Raw genomic sequence first — 16,439 nt, forward strand, 5'->3', positions numbered from 1 at the left:
CTGTCCCAGGAGCTCGGAACGCTCTGCTGGCGTTCCGGGAGGGATGTTCTGCCCACAGAACCCAGAGGGGCTCAGCATGGAAGGCACCTGTGGAGCCCATCCACTCCACCCGCTGCCGAGGGAAGGGAAGGGAAGGGAAGGGAAGGGAAGGGAAGGGAAGGGAAGGGAAGGGAAGGGAAGGGAAGGGAAGGGAAGGGAAGGGAAGGGAAGGGAAGGGAAGGGAAGGGAAGGGAAGGGAAGGGAAGGGAAGGGAAGGGAAGGGAAGGGAAGGGCGCGATCCGGGCCGGCCGTGACGCCACACGGCCCCGCAGGACGCGCTCACGTCATTCCGTGTCCGGACCCGCCTTTTCCTTTCCGCCCGGCCGCGCGTGAGGTGGGAGCGATGGCGGCGGGGCCGGGAAAGGCGGCGGGGCCGGGGGCAGCGATGGGGCCACGGAAGCGGCACCGATGGGAGCGGGGCCGGCGGGAGCGATGGGGCCGCGGCAGCGGGGCCGGGAGCGATGCTGAGGCCGGGCCGGGAGCGATGCTGAGCCCCGGGAGCGATGCTGAGCCCCGGGAGCGATGCTGAGCCCCGGGAAGGATGCTGAGCCCCGGGAGCGATGCTGAGCCCCGGGAGCGATGCTGAGCCCGGGGAGCGATGCTGAGGCCGGGCCGGGAGTGATGCTGAGCCCCGGGAGGGATGCTGAGGCCGGGCCGGGAGCGATGCTGAGCCCCGGGAGCGATGCCGAGGCCGGGCCGGGAGCGGTGGCGGAACCCCGGGAGCGATGCTGAGCCCCCGGGAGCGATGCCGAGGCCGGGCCGGGAGCGATGCTGAGCCCCGGGAGCGATGCTGAGGCCGGGCCGGGAGCGATGCTGAGGCCAGGCCGGGAGCGATGCTGAGGCCCCGGGAGCGATGCTGATGCCGGGCCGGGAGCGATGCTGAGCCCCGGGAGCGATGCTGAGCCCCGGGAGCGATGCTGAGCCCCGGGAGCGATGCTGAGGCCGGGCCGGGAGCGATGCTGAGCCCCCGGGAGCGATGCTGAGCCCCGGGAGCGATGCTGAGGCCGGGCCGGCAGGGACGGATCTCCCCCCAGGTTCGGCTGCAGGGCGCAGACCGTGGGCCCGGCCGCGCTCCGGCATCGCCTCACGGCTCTGGTCACTGTAGCCAGCGGCCAGACCCAAGGGAAAGGCTGGAGCCGAGTCAGGAGGGTGGATATTGGGAAAAGGTTCTTCCCCGGAGGGTCGGGCACTGCCCGGGCTCCCCGGGGAATGGGCGCGGCCCCAGAGCTCCGGGAGCGCTTGGACAGCGCTGCCAGGGATGCCCAGGGCAGGGTGGTTGGGGTGTCTGTGCGGGGCCAGGACTCAGACTCGATGGGCCTTGTGGTTCCTTTTCAAATCGCCATATTCTGTGATTCTTGCAGGTGTTTCTGCTTAGCGCCTCAGCAGGGCCCAGGACGAGATGCAGAACGACGCCGGGGAGTTCGTGGACCTTTATGTCCCTCGGAAGTGGTGAGCAGGGACTGAGGAGCCAGGCAGGACTGGAGTGGCCCCCAAAATACCCCAAAATTCATCCCAGAAATATCCCTGGAACCCTCACCTGTGCAGCCTGTGCAAAGGGGCTTTGTGTAGCAGTGAATATCTGTAGGGGGAGAAAAAAATCAGTTTTCTATCAATTTTAAAAGGTCACTAAAGATAAGCCACTTGTAGGACTTTTATTAGACTAAGTCAAGTATATTTTACAGCCTGTGGTTCCTGCACATTTCCAGCCTGAGTGTCTTTGACAGTTGTAGTGGCTCTCAGCAAAAAAGGCATAGAAACTAATCTAGTTAATTACCTTGACGACTGTATTTTTGCATTTTGGAAAAGAAAATAACATTCTGTGTGTTTGGAAGGCCTGTACTGCCCTGTACACTGTATGAAGGTGAACTGGGCACATAGAAACCAAAGTGAGGGGATAATTGGCTAATATGTGTGATGCTACCAAATGAAAATTTCCTTTAAATGTACTTAAAACTGCATTTTAATCTTCTAAGTAGTGAAAACTTCGACTGTTACTGTCTAAATTTCTTGTGCAGTTTTAATTTAGCTGTAGAATTGGCTCTAGTAGCTTTCTTTGTCTTTGTCACTGCCTGTTTCCTTTTGTTTAAATCTCCTGCTTTACTCCTTAGCTCTGCTAGCAACCGAATCATTGGTGCTAAGGATCATGCTTCCATTCAAATAAACATTTCTGAGGTAAGTTTATCAACAGAATATGTGGTAAGAGAGCTATACCTTTAAACTTTTGATAAAAGTTACAGAATTAAACAGCTTGTGCTGTATCTTCGGTAATTCAGTAAAGAAAGTCACAGTAGACCTTGAGTCCTGCAGATTCCCAATCAATACATGTGTGTTCCAATTAATTTAAGCTCCTTGTAATATGATTTGGCGTTTTTTCCCCGATTGTTTATTAAATTCAGCTTTCAGGGATTTTGTGGATACAACATTCCTGTAGCTTACGAGCTACAGAGCTTGATTTGGTTCTTGAATGGGAGACCACATTCCCACATCTTTTAAAATTCTGAGTTTCCTGAGTTATCTCATCAAAAAAAGAGAAACCTTTAAAAAACCACCCTGGTTCTGATTTCCTGTAATTGTTAAGGCAAGTACTTTTCTTGTTCACCATGTTTCATTCCTTCAGGGATCCCTGTTCCTTGTTTTCAAAGGATCAGAGATTAGCAGAACATTGAAATGAACCCACTTGGTATTACAGGGTTCACTGCACTGTTTAAATCCATGATTTATATCTTTTTATCTTTTTCCTGTTAAATTTCTCAGCAGCTTGAGAAAGTGGGACAATTTGTCTCTCAGCTTGGACATTTTCCTACCCATGTAACAAGTCTGTCCCTTTCTCCCTTCACTTCAATTTCCCATTATATGACCTTAGTTAAAAGAAACAAAGTATAGGCAGGAAAATGTACTTTAGACAGAGCTTTTCCATTTGTTCAGAACTGAAATACTTTTTCTTTTAGCTACCATTTCTTGTCAATCTGTGTGATCCACTACATTTAGTGGCTGCACTGTGTAGCTAAGGATTTGCTGTGCAAAGATCATTGTAGTTGTCTTTCTAACTCCAGTGTTTGCCTTGAGATTTTGTGGCTTATTTTCTCAACACAGCAAGCATTTTTGTGCAGTTTTGAACTTGGAGTGTTTGGCAAGTGTGATGTGAGAGTGGAACTTGGTCGGAACCTGTGTGTGCAGCAGCTTTGTTGTGGTTGCAGGTGGACAAGGTGACAGGCAGGGTGAATGGCCAGTTCAAGACTTACGCCATCTGCGGCCCCATCCGGAGAATGGTGAGTGCCTCCCTGACCTGCAGCATTACTGTGCTGCTGCTTTGGATCATTAGCCATTCATTAGCTGTGTGTTTGGCCCTGAAAACACTGTGTGAAGTGTGTTTTCACAGTGGTTTCTGGGGCAGAGTAAACACCTGAACAAATTTACAGAATTTGGTGTGGAGGGAGCTTAAAGATCATCTCATTCCACCCCTCCCGTGGGCAGGGACACCTTCCACTGTCCCAGGCTGCTCCAAGCCTTGTCCAGCCTGGCCTTGGACACTGCCAGGGATCCAGGGGCTGCCACAGCTTCTCTGGGCACCAGTGCCAAGGCCTTGGATTAACTTGGAATAATGCATTTCTTCTGGAGATACTTGTTGTTTTTTTAAAAGTAAAGTATGCAAGTGATTTTCTTCTAAGAATGTATATCAAGGTACTAATTCTGGCTTTTATCTGTTGTTTATAATTGCTGGAGATGATACCACCTTGACTTTAAAATGGTGTGAGGAGTTCATCACAAGTCCACTTACCCATAAATATGTGTTGTTAATGCAAATGCATATTTTTAAGCAGTCAAAGCAATTCCTTCCTCTTAAGGGTGACAAAAAGTAACGGTTTATTTTGAAAACACTAATCTGCACTAACTGCTGCAGCTGCCTCTCTTCCACGTGTCAGCAATTATTTGGACACTTAAAAATATATTTCCTTTTCTCTTTGCAGGGCGAATCAGATGATTCCATTTTGCGTCTGGCAAAAAATGATGGAATTGTTTCCAAGTACGTATGTTTATCTTATCCTCTAACTCCTGCAGGGGAACTTCTATTCCCAAATCCAGCTTTTAGGATAACAATCTGTACATTGTATTTATAGGATGATTACACAGTTGATCAAAGATATTTACTTGAGCTGTTGAAGCAAACTCATTTGTAACAATGTTTATTTAATTTTCTTCTAGGAACTTTTAACTGAAGAAACTCTGGTATGGAACATGTGAAATAAACAGTTCAAAACTACATTGTGCTGTGTCTTTTGTTCAAGTCATAAACACAAGTGGGTTTATTATAATTAGTCTTGAAAGACTTGGAAATGTGTCTTAAAAATATACAGATTCTCACTGTGAATTCATAAAACAAATCAGCTTGTAAAGCAATGCCAGAGTCAAGGAGTTCCGCTTTGTTCTTGGCTTCACTGTCATTGTTCTTCTCCAGATTTAATAAATTTTGCATCTGTAATGGAACACTTGCAATGTAGCAATCTAATTGAGCTTGCTGCTTTTTCACTGGAAAAACTAAGGGAATTCTTGTTAGGATTCTGGAAAGGGTCTGTCCTTTCTTCCAGGTGCTGCTTCTGTGTTGGTAGATTTTGTTTGCACACAGCAGGTTTATTTGTCACTTTGTGATTATTACTTAAATAAATATCATATATGGGTTTGGGTTATAAAATAAGGTAAATAGAGTGTGACTTGTATGGAAAATTTCCCCTGTCAGCTGCATTTTACCAGTTCCATGATACCCACAACTGCACAGGAACTGTCCTGGTGGTGTATCCTGATCTGCAGCTTCTCGGGCATTTCTCAGAGGTGATGTCCTGATGACACTTCCCTGCTTGTGCTCATCTCTGGCTTAACATCTGCAGTTGTCCATGCTCAGGTCTCTGCACAGTGACAGAGGCTGTTTGCTGATGTTTTCCTGCCCGTGTGCTTCATTTCTGACTTGTTTGCCAGTTACTGTGGCTGCATGTGCACCTGGGGAGTCCATAACTAAACCTTTATTCCGGGAGCAATTGCAGCAGAGAAGTCAGAACTCAACAGGCTGAGAGCCCCTTTTAGCAGAGCCATAACCTGAAACATCTTTGGCTGCACAGTCTCCCTCCCCACTGATAACACTTGAATTTACTACTGCTCTGAGCTGATAGAACTTTTAAAACATTAACTCCTGGGTGTTGCAAGTAGGGAGGAACTCAGCTAAAAAGGCCAAAAAAATTGGTTCATGTTGAATTCATGTTGAACTTAATACACAAAGCACATGAGAGAAACCTTTTAAATACTATAACAAGGGGGAAACTTAATCCATACTTTATTTTTGATCTATTTTCTTCTGACATCTAAGTTAACCATGAAAGATGCATTAAAAGAAGGGGGGATGAGGGATGACAATGTTGTTATTCTCCTAGAAATAATTCATTTTTTCAGAAGATAAATCTGTGAAAACATCTTCTGGAAAGAATACAGTCTTCAAACGAGAGATTTCAGCTTGGCTTATATCCAATCCTTATTACTTTCCTTTGTACACAGTAAGATGAGATAAGTTTTAATTGGACTTGATTTTTTTTTTTCTGACATATCTTAAATTAGCTGCTTCTGCCTTGGCATTAGGGTAGAACTTTAAATAAAACCCTTAACTGTTTGCTGCTGATAAATGCCTGGTTTACCAAAGAGTTTAAATATTGTTGACTTGTTCCTAATCCCCTGAGACTCTGTTCATCCATGTGGATTTCAGTGGAATTCCTCCATAAGGCAGAGCAAACTGACAGCTTAAAAGTTCAAGATGAACTTGAGGTCTCTCAGATGTCTTTTTAAGTAGTACAACCCCATTAGTATACAGCTGACCCAAATTTACACTTTTGGTTTGAGTATTTAAGGATTATGTTGAAATTTAAAATGTTCTGTGCTTTGTAACACTGACTGTTGCCATTTGGTGTTCGGAATTTTTTTTAAAAATGAAGCAAATTATTCTCTCATTAATTTCTTGTCAAAATATGAAATGTTAATGGTGCCATAAGCTGAAACAGTTCAGTTGGGAATGGATTAGTGCTGTGCTAAAGGCTTCCTGAGGTTCACACCATCGTCACCAGCAAGACTGCATGTGAGTCCTACCAAAATTCCTGCAGAATCCTATCAAGGGAGGACATGTGTCCCTTTAAAAATCCACTTTCAGTTGCATTTTCTAGTATTGTGATGTAAAATGTTCTTTGTTTTCCTGGAACAGGAATAGTTCAGATGTCTGAGGGCCATGAAAGGGAATGAACTGTACTCTACTGTACAAGATGGACAGAGTTGCCCTTACATGGTTACAAGTCGTGAAATTCTTTGCTGTTACTTACAGGGACTTGGCAGTGGCATCCTGAAGACATCTGATTTAACTGGGGCTATTTTAGTGTCTTCAGCCAAAATTCTGCTGCTCAGACAAGAGCCTGAAACTCCTGAAAACACCTGGGGGCTTGGTTGGAGCTTGTTGATGTCTCGTAATAGTGATTTTTCTTTTTAAGCCTTGGCATTCTTCTAATGACCTACACAGTGCTACAAAGCTGCTTCCGAGGTCTCAGCTGGGAGGCTGTTGTGCTCAGAGCCTGGTTAGGAGGTCCCTGCTGCTCCTGTCTGCTGGGCACAGAGTTGAGAGCTCTGAGAACATCTGAGGTGCCAAAAGTGCTCCCCTGGCACTGCTCGTGGTTCTCTGCACAGAGGAGAGCTCAGGGGAGACTCAGGGAAGGAGTCAAAAAAGCCAAGAGTGTCCTTTTGTCCAGGCATCAAAAGAGTTTTTGGGGCAGAGCTGTCTCAGCTCTCTCAGAGCTGTCTCAGTGCTCCCTGCAGAAGGGAACCTGGGACAGCTCTGAGATGTCATTTATTTTCCCAAAGCACGTGGCTGCTGAAAGCCTTACCTAGAGCACTGAGATAATCTAGTTCCATCGGATTTGGCAGCAGTTTTGTTTTCCAGTTGGATGTTATGCAGAGCTGTCTATTCCCAGCTCCTGTTTTGTTCAATTGCTGTCACTCTGAGTAAAACACAGAGATAAATACACCTCTGCTGTAAATGTTACTTTGAGCAGCTTAAGGGAGGTTTTGATTTTAGTTAATTCATTTATGGCTGTTTGTGTTGAGGCATCCCTAGGGAGGCAGTTTCCCTGCATGTATGTTGGATTAATCAACCATGGAAAAAAAACAAAGAAAATTAATTAGGCTTTTTTTTTCCTGCTAGGAAACACACTATTGTTTAACATCAGACAGGAGTTCTGCTTGGCTAAGTCCTCAAAAGGAACTGCAGGTACTGAGATTGTAGGAATTAAGAACAATTGATAAGGTGAATGTGGGATTTATTTTTTTAATAAATTACGATCAAAAAGATATTATTTCAACATCTATTTTCAGATAGCTGATAATGAGTAAAACTACAGTTAGCAGGCTGAACCAAGTGTACTTTGCAATGTACACACCTGAGTGTGTTAACAAATGAGCAAAGTTAAAAATTTGTTAGCAAATTCTGTTCCATGGCTTGTTTCTACAGGACTGGGACATGGAGAAGAGCAGGTATGTGCCTGTTCTGCTGAGGGCTGGGGCCCCTTTTGCTGCTGTTTGCAGTCCTGGGCTGCCCATGGCCAGCTGCCAGTGCCCACCCAGCTGCTCCCCTGTCCCACAACAGGGCAGAAAACAGGCTGGAAAAACATGAAGTCACCAATTACCATCATGAGCAAAACAGGAAAATCCTTTTAATGCTTATTAAAACAGAACTGGACTGCTAGCATCAGGATTAGGCTGCAGATCATGGGAGCCCCAGAGCTATACTATACATATATACATACATTATCTGTTAATTCAGGTGCTCTTCCAAGAGGGTGGAGGACAATCCTTGTGCAGAGAGCCAAGGCTTGTGGGGCATGGGCTGGGGGTTCCTGCAGGGATGGAAGTGGGAGTCACACCTGCATTTTGGTGAGCTGTAAGATGTGTGCTGGGACACAGCACATCCATCAGAATTAAGGTGCTGCTTATCTGGCTCTAAACACAAAAATCTTTTTGCTATTTTTCATAGGGCACCAGAGCCCAGACTAGCACCTTGATCCATCCATCCATCAATCCCAAAATACAATGCACTGGTGCCCTGATGTGAAGTCACTCAGGCTGTCTCCCTCTCATGACCTACAGTGCTTGTCAGGTAAGTCAGGATGAGCAAAAGTGCTAAAATACACGTGTTTTATTTCACAGAACAGCATTTTCATAAAGTGTTTAGCACAACTTTGTGTGGGTTGCTCATTGAGCTGGGAAATGTGATCTTTCGTGCTCCAGGCAAAATGTTTCAAATGTCTGAGGCTGAACGAAAATAGCACTTCAAAATAAATTGGGTAGTGCACAGGGGAGGTGGCAGAGATCAATACTTGCTGTTTGTCCCTGCTTCATTCAGTTCTTTCCCCTACAAGGGCTAGAAAGGCTGGGGATTTAATTCTCCCTTTGACCAGTTTGAGGCGAAAAGAAAGGGATTTACACGCCTGATTTCTGCTGTGGCCAATGGAGCCATGCTCGCAGCAAACTCCCTCTGCATTCCTGGGAAAATGGGGTCATTTGTGCTGGATCACTCAGCCAAGCGTGGATGTGTGACAGTACAGCCTCCAAGCCAGCTGTGCTGAGAAAATAACCTTTAAAAGTTGATGCTGCAGCTAAGTTCAGTCATTGATGGGTCACTGGAACCCCTATCCCAGGCTCCAGCACCTGAGCTGGTAATCCCAAACTTTGAAGAGTTTCCAGGCAGGCTGACCAAAATCTGAGGAGCTAAGACTGTCTGTACCCAAAAAAAAAAAAAAAATAAAATAAAAGGAAGCTAATCGCAGATGGTGCTGATTAAAACATGGACTACAAAGGGAGGTGGAGGAAGCAGCTTTCAGGCTGGGATGTATATTACCTGAGAGGGAGCTTGATCGCTGTGCACAGAGCTCATCTGTCACACGGTGACACAGCGCTGCCTTTGCATCCTCCTGCAGAGCTCAACAGAGCCAAAGTCGGGCTCCTTCCTTTGCATGGGGAATTTACACCTCAGCAGTCTTCGTGGAGAGTGGTACAAGTGTGCCCACAGTAGGGATAAACCCCTTTCAGGTCAAATTTTACAGGGTTTTTCTGACCTTCTCCCAAATGCTGAATTTATCTAGGAAACAGGAGGCTTTGCAGGTGTGGGATAGGTGGAAGGTACCTGCCTGCCAGTGACACTGTGGCCAGTGCTCAATTCTGATCTTGGCTGAATGGTTAATTAACAGATCTGCTTTGGTCTTAAGGCCCCAGGTGCTGATCTTTTGTTTCCCAAAATGTATTATTTGTCACTTCTCTCTGTGGTTGTGCTTTTTCAAGCTTGTTTCAGACTGTCCTGACAGGAAGGTTAATCCTAGCTCTGGTTGAAACAGTGCTGACTCACTGCTGCAAGTCATAATTCCCTGAAAACTTTGAATATCCAGGAAAGTTTAATACACATATCACAGCTTTCCATGTGGTTACGTAAAAATCTCAAACTATGGCATTTCATCAGACACCTCGTGGCTCATGCCTGCTCTGTTACCCAGCCTTCACTGTTTGCAGTGCCTTTAAAAAGAAAAAAAAAGTTCTCTTTGTTTCTGCAGAGCAGGGAACTGCTCCTGGTGTGCATCCCAGGCATTCCCTAAAAGTGCAGCGCTGGGACCAAGGCTCAGGAAGCTCATTTCTGCTTCCAGCACTGATATAGGTTTTGAGCAAGACCTGTCAACTGCTACATCCTATACCAGAATTTACCCATCTCTCAAATGCATGTGATTTTTAAAAGTAGGAAGCTTTAAATCAGTGTAAAGAGTGCTGAAAAATATTCTCTAAATAACTTATACAAGGAGGATAAACTTTAAAGGTCTGCAGTGAACTCAGTAGAGTTGAGCCACAGATAGGTGTGCTAATTTACTATTTTAACCCCTGGTTTTATCCTCTATCCTGCAGGGGAATTTTACACCACCAATTTTCTGGACATGCAAATAAAATAATGCCATTTTTGTCTTTTTGAATCCAGGCACATTTATGGGGGTAGGACCATTAGAGTGTTCTTTCTTCCTTTAGGGAGTGGGTAATGAGAGGGAGGGCCATATCAAAGCTGACTGCTGGAAAGAATTAACTCTGATTTACAATGCTCTGCAGCTTGAGATAATGCCTCTGGTATTTGGAGACTCTGAAATGCAAAATGCAGCGCTCATGGGGAGCCTGCTCTCAGTCACCCCTTGCTGGTATCAGTAGCTGGCACCCAGGAGTGCAAATCCCACCAAGGTCTGGTCACTGTCAGCCCAGCCCAAGGCACAAAGCTGGAGCTGCTCCTGCTGCTCCTGCCCAGCCTAAAGACTTCTGCATCTCTAAGGTCAGCGCAGCCTTTAATGCAAATTCACAGGATACCATCAGCCTTAGAGTCCCATCTTCATGAATTTGCAAGAAAAAACGTGGACACTCTCCAGAAGTGCTCAGAGTTGGGAACAGAACAAACCAAGAGAAATTCCAGCAAAGGGGGCAGTGTCTGATTCCAGCCCCAGATAACAGTTCTTATCAGAAAAGCTCATAAATCCACCCAATTTAAACAGTGTCAGCAGCATCCCGTGCTGCTTTGTGTGTCCCCTCAAGGGATCTACAGCTTCTTGTTCCGATCAGCAATTTCCATTCTATCCTTCAGCTTCCCAGAAGCCACTACTTCCAGGAAAAGGTTTGTGGGACTGCTAATTCTGAATATCTGTGTGGCCTCAGGGGGAGCAGAACATGGTGCTGTTCTAATAAATTGCTATTTGGCTCTCACTTGTGTTTAAAGCAACAAAAATTGGCCAAAAAAAAAAAAAAAAAAAAAAAAAAAAAAGAAAAGCATGCCAGAAGTAGGAAACTTGTTTAAGTGTTGGCTTTTGGGTCTGGTGGAATATGAAGTCTTTGTTAAGACACAAGGTCAGTGTCTGTCTGGGAACTGTAAATAGACACCTGATAGCCCTGCCCTTTCTGAAGCACAAACACATGGATAACACCACCTTCTCTGGTCACTGTCACCCTCTGGTGCCATCCCTGCCACTGCAGATGAAGATTATTTGAGGAGAAGGACACAAGACCACGCCATGGTCTTGTCTCTTAATTCTAGTTTTACCTCAAGCATTAGTTTGGGTTTTTTTAGGTATTACATTCTAATACAAACAAGGTAGAAAATATACATTTACTGTTTGGAAAAAATCCCACAGCTTCTTTATGGAAAGGTGTGAATTTGGTGTTAAATAATGATGTAGATGTGAGAAAATGAGCATCCTGTCAAAGAGTTTCTCAACAACTCCTTCCTGATACACGAAAAATTTGTCTCTTCCAGCAAACATTCTGGTAGTTTCCAATGCACCAAAATGAGCATAAGGGGATTTTGACTCCAGTGTTGTGACTTTTGAATGACCTTGTAAAACAAGGACCAGATGATGAAGTGACCTTATAAAATAGTCTTTTAGGAAAACACCATGTCATACACTGCAGGGACAAATTGTCCAGAACAGGATACTGGGAATAACTCTGATGCTTTAGAGGAACCTATGGAACAAAACTCTGGATTTACCCCACGAGAGAGATAGAGTATGGAATAGGGAATGTTGTTCATTTAGGGGAAGAAATTGATAAAATGAGCAAAAAACACCACAAATATATTTTTTTCTTTACTCTTGTAAAAAGCCACTGGAATATAAGAACAGATGCAAATGTTTGGTGGTTAGTGAAGGGTGAATACAGCAGCAAGCTTTTCTCGCTGCTCTGAAAGGAGCTGTTCACACGAATGCTGAGCCCACGAGCCCGTATGTGTCTGCTGCAGTTCTGGAATGTGCTGCACAAGGTGCAGGAGATGCTCCCCAGCTGTGTGCAAGCCTCTCTCCTGGCCAGGCAGCGAGGGCAGATGGAGCCTGAGAGAACACGAGAGGTGAGGTGTGAGGAGAGACAGAGTGGCTTGGTAGTCAGATAAGGAGCAGAGAAGCGTGGGACTGGAGCAGGAGATAGCTGAGCCTGTGAGGAGGGATGGAGCAGGATAACTGCAGCAGCACATTCAGGAGCAGTGGGAGAGGAAGGAGTGAACATCTGGCAAGACTGAGGTGCTCATGACTTGGGGGGATTTTCACAGAAAGCCGTAAGAGATCTGGAGGGAGGCACTGCTGCCTGCTGGAAGAGATGGGGAAGGGAGAGGATTTGTGTATTTATGTGCCCTGTGGGGCCCAGACTTTGGGCTCACTGTTCCTGGTAAATGCGTGGGCAGCTGGACGTGTCCTTTTGAACCAGCAGCACCGTTCATCCCGGTCTGGCACTGCTCAGTCCTGACAAGGAGCAGAACTGCCCTGGCTGCTCCTCAGAAATGACCTGAGCAGCAGCAGCCTCATCACTTGCACTGAACACATGGCTGCAATCCTTTTGAGAAAGTCCGAGACATGGGACAGCTCAAAAAGTGCCTCAGGGGCAGGTCTGACTGCCTCCCACTGCAGGCACATTTCAGAATAATTTTATTTGTTCCGGGCAGCTTTGAGTGAACATCTGGGTTAATAGCAGGGAGATTCCCAGGGCTGGCATCAGAGCCAGGAAGGAAAAGGAGGAATTCTGGAGTCCTTCCTTAACCCCGGCTCCTTTGTTAGAAGTGTTGGTGTTATTTAATTGACTGTTAAATCCCAGTCACATGAGCACCCTCGGGTGTAATCTCCTGTGATAAATTGCCCAGTACTCCTGTCAGAGGCACATTCTGGTCTCCAGCCTGTGCAAGACTCAGTGTCCTGTGATTACAGCTGACTTTTGCTTAGGGAACAAGGGAGGAATGGATCTTATTTCAGTTTAAATTGATTTAAGAAGACACTCGACTCCAGATTTGGATAAAGACACTGTTCTCTAACCTGCTTGAGGTCATTGTAGAAGCAGTTTTTTTCCCATGCTTTTCAGCAAATATTTACAGGGTCCAGGTTTTATCAGACGAAGGCAGACAGTCATTAGGGGGTAAAAACCAGACAATTGCACAAGGTCTCATCTCACAGGTGGGACAGAAGGAAGGGAAAGGGCTCAGTTAGTGTTAGGGGGGAGCTAGATATCTGTTGGAAACAGCCCGCACACAGCCAGAACTCTAGGATCAGGAAAGAGAATCTGAAGGTGGAAATGGAAACTAGATATGAAAAAGGAACTGAGATAACAGGAGGATGGCAAGGAAAATCTGTAAGATGTCAAGAAAACCTTTTTTGCCCTACAGTCCTGCAATATTTCCCCATGTGATTCTGTTCATTCCCCCCCATTAGAGATTTCACCCTACATCTCGTGGGCTGAGACCAAGCAGAGCCAGAGATGCCAGAGGCAGAGCAAGGTGCTGGCATCCCTGAGGGGCACAGAAGCTTGCACAGAGCGTGCAGGGGACACTCAGTGACTTCTGAGATGCTCCTGACCCTGTGGGCACTGCTTTCCCCAAACCTTGTGAATTTGGAAGGTGGCAGCACCTGTGAGCTGCCCAGAAAGGTCTTTGCTCTCAAACCTCCATGCTTTGACTCATTGTCAGAATTCACTGTCTCTCAGATGCAGATTTTCACCCCTTTTTGAAGCCACTTCTATTTCCAGCCAGCAGAGAGGTGTAGCTTTGCTCAGCCACTTGGAGGTTCCTCAGCTGAAGTTTCCTTCACTCTCAGGGCACCAGGAAAAGAGCCCAGGGCTCCTCCTGCCCTGGTGTGCAGAGCAGCCTGGAAGCTCCCTGGGAGCAGAGCCAAAAGCCAGGGACGTGCAGCAGGAGAGGAGCAGCCCTGCGGCAGCAGCAGCCTGCAGCAACCACACCTGCAGCAGGACAGGAGCTCTGGCCCTGGTGCAGGTGGAGCTGTCACATCTGGCAGAGCTCTGGAGGGACTGGTCCTGCTCTCAGGCATCTGTCTCCTCCTGGAATGCCAGGTTTGTGCTCAGGGACAGCCTGGACTGTGGCAGGACCCCTGTCCCACCACGCACAGCACGTCCTGTGCATGGCCCTGCTGAAACGTAAACTTTAAGGCATTTACAGATTTTTGAAGAGCTAAGGTTTTAGTTAGAAATAAGCCCTACTAGAGTTAATTAAAATAATAATAATAAATTAGTAGGCCTTGATGAAGTTAGGAGTTAGTAGTTAACTAATAATTGATTGCTTGTTAGCACAATGTTTAATTAGTTGGGTTTATAATGAAGAATACACAAACTGACAAATTGCTTTTAAGAACATAAGACAACTGTGGGCCTCCTCTGTTCTGAAACCAATTGAAGACAAGGAATGGGAGTTCTACCAAGAGTTTATGTGTCATACTTGCACTGAAAAGGTAGAAAGGTCAGAAGGAGGAAGACTTCATTGACTTCCTCATTTTGGGACCCCTCCCCATGAAAGGGACACTGACCCATTTCAAGGGACAAACCACGGATGCTGAATAGCTTTTGGAGTGATTGGCATAGGAAGAGAGAAATGGGATGTACCAGAATTATAAATATGTATTTGTATTTTGTGTATTCAATACTTGTATGGATAAAAAGACTCTGTAATCACCTGGAAGGTGAGGTGTGGATTTGGGAGCGATCCCACACACAATAAACACACACTTTCTAACTTTAAATTGTTAGAGAGTTTTTGTCCGTCTCAGTTGGATATCAATACTAGATCAATATCCATATTTTTTTAATAAATCACTGCTGATAACAGCCTGTTCCCTCAGCCCCCCTCAGTCACAGCACAGCCCATCTCATTTTATCCAATTGCCCTTTCCCTCCTCCCCAGCCCTGAATCCTCACCAGGCTGATATCAGTGCCCATGTGTCAGTACCAAAGGAATGCCTGATCAAATCCTGGTTTTCTCCTCAGCTCTTCCCAGCTCCCTTCCAATCCAGAATCATTTGTGCTTCCTTATGACCCCAAAGGCACCACAAAACAAATGTAGCAACAGGAATGTAAACACTTCAATCAGTAAAATGCAAGATTAAAATAATAATAAAAATAATAACAGTGCCCTGCAGGGAGAGAGACTGAGAAAAGAAGAGCAAATAAAAAGAAATGCTCTGTATGTTCTGTCTGGGAGCCAAAGGCCCTCTGGGCCAGGTTTGCATAAAATAGGGCTTAATTTCTGGTGTGAGAAAGCGCTAGAGTGAATCTGCAGCAAACAAAGGGCAATTCACAAAGGGACACAGGCCAGGGCTGGAGGAGGAGAGGGCAGCCTGCCAGTTCTGCCAGCTCCCCTGATTTTATCATGTCTTGCAGTATCAGATGTTTTACTGCTAGCTTCCTTTTCCTCTTGCATTTTTTAAAAAAGCTGCATTTCTTCTCATGCAATCTGTAGGGAAAAACTTAGATACACTCCAAAGACAGTCCAGAAAGCCAAGTGAAGATAACAAACATTAAGGTTCATTAACTTAATGGAAATTAAATTGAGTTTCTTAAACAAGACTCAGAGAGAGGAGGTTTTTTATTAAAATGTTTGGGCTGGGCAGTGTGAAATGCTTTCCTGGACCACGCACAACTGCTTACATTTGAAAAGAAATGCTGTGTCAGCAGTGGCAGTGGGCTCATGGCTCAGGGACAGCATTATCTCCCTGGAGGGCTCCCAGGGCCAGAGGAGTGTGAGATCCCCCAGAGCTCACAGGCTCTGCCCTCTTCCACACACAAACCCTCTGCTCTGCCCATCCCGAAGATGGGCAGCTATGGTAACAGGGTAGTACAACCCTACCAAGGGAATTCTCTCCATAATGGGAATCTTGCCCAATTCTTAAAGGTCCACCCTTTCCCTCGGGAGCACAGTACCCAAACAGTGGCATTTCCATCTCATCTCATCCCACAGCAGGGCTGGTGCTGGTGGGAATGAGTCCCAGCAGTAATGATCCCGTTATTTCTCAGATTCTTTCCAACAAACAGAGCAGGGAGAAAGGCTTGTCCTGAAAATCCAAAGCTTTGCTATGAGCTGCACGCTGTGCTTAATACCCTCGATAATTAAGCAGTTGGCTGGTAGAATATACTTCTTTTTCTCTCTAATTGCTCAGATCCAGGCAGTTTGTTTGGGATTCAGCTCTCAAATAATTCAGCGTTTTCTGCAGCTACAGAAGCCCAGGGGCATCACGTGCAGTGGTGACAGCTTTAGAGCCATTCTCAAGAAGGCTGCTGGGGATACAGGATTGCTTCCCCAGGGGTCATCCCTGTATTTTCCCATGGTATTATCTGATTTTTGAGGCCAGTTGTGGATGCAGGAATTCTGCCCACGCACATTTCTTCTGGCTGCTGTAGGTCCTGGGTTGGCCCACACAGGGCAGCCTGTGGTCAGTCACCAGCTGAAGCTGACACAGCCTCAGTCCTCATTTCTGAGTTTATAAACACTGTTCTGGGAGTGTGCACAACTCTGGTGTCACCGTGCCCACTTTGGCTTTGCCTCAGGCCAC

The 16,439-nt window shown here is 46.1% G+C and overlaps 1 protein-coding gene across 2 annotated transcripts; it reads left to right on the top strand.

The window, feature by feature from the left end:
* Positions 1 to 229: 229 nt before the first annotated feature.
* RPS21 (ribosomal protein S21) lies at positions 230 to 4,300 on the top strand. Of its 2 annotated transcripts, NM_001245744.1 has the most exon segments (7): positions 350 to 373; positions 1,401 to 1,488; positions 2,148 to 2,211; positions 3,237 to 3,308; positions 4,008 to 4,044; positions 4,047 to 4,063; positions 4,243 to 4,298. In NM_001245744.1, coding segments are annotated over 6 exon segments (279 nt in total). In that variant the 5' UTR covers positions 350 to 373; positions 1,401 to 1,438; the 3' UTR covers positions 4,282 to 4,298.
* The last annotated feature ends 12,139 nt before the right edge of the window (positions 4,301 to 16,439 follow it).

This window comes from Taeniopygia guttata, chromosome 20, assembly GCF_048771995.1.
Source record: "Taeniopygia guttata chromosome 20, bTaeGut7.mat, whole genome shotgun sequence".
Lineage (NCBI taxonomy): Eukaryota > Metazoa > Chordata > Aves > Passeriformes > Estrildidae > Taeniopygia > Taeniopygia guttata.

What these genes read in the sequence shown, in the direction of transcription:
- RPS21 (XM_030288329.4), top strand. Translation starts at nt 1,439, where the DNA reads ATGCAGAACGACGCCGGGGAGTTCGTGGACCTTTATGTCCCTCGGAAG. An exon ending in TTCAAATAAACATTTCTGAG is followed by an intron (nt 2,212 to 3,236) that starts GTAAGTTTATCA and finishes TTGTGGTTGCAG; the next exon opens with GTGGACAAGGTGACAGGCAG. An exon ending in GCGGCCCCATCCGGAGAATG is followed by an intron (nt 3,309 to 4,007) that starts GTGAGTGCCTCC and finishes TTCTCTTTGCAG; the next exon opens with GGCGAATCAGATGATTCCAT.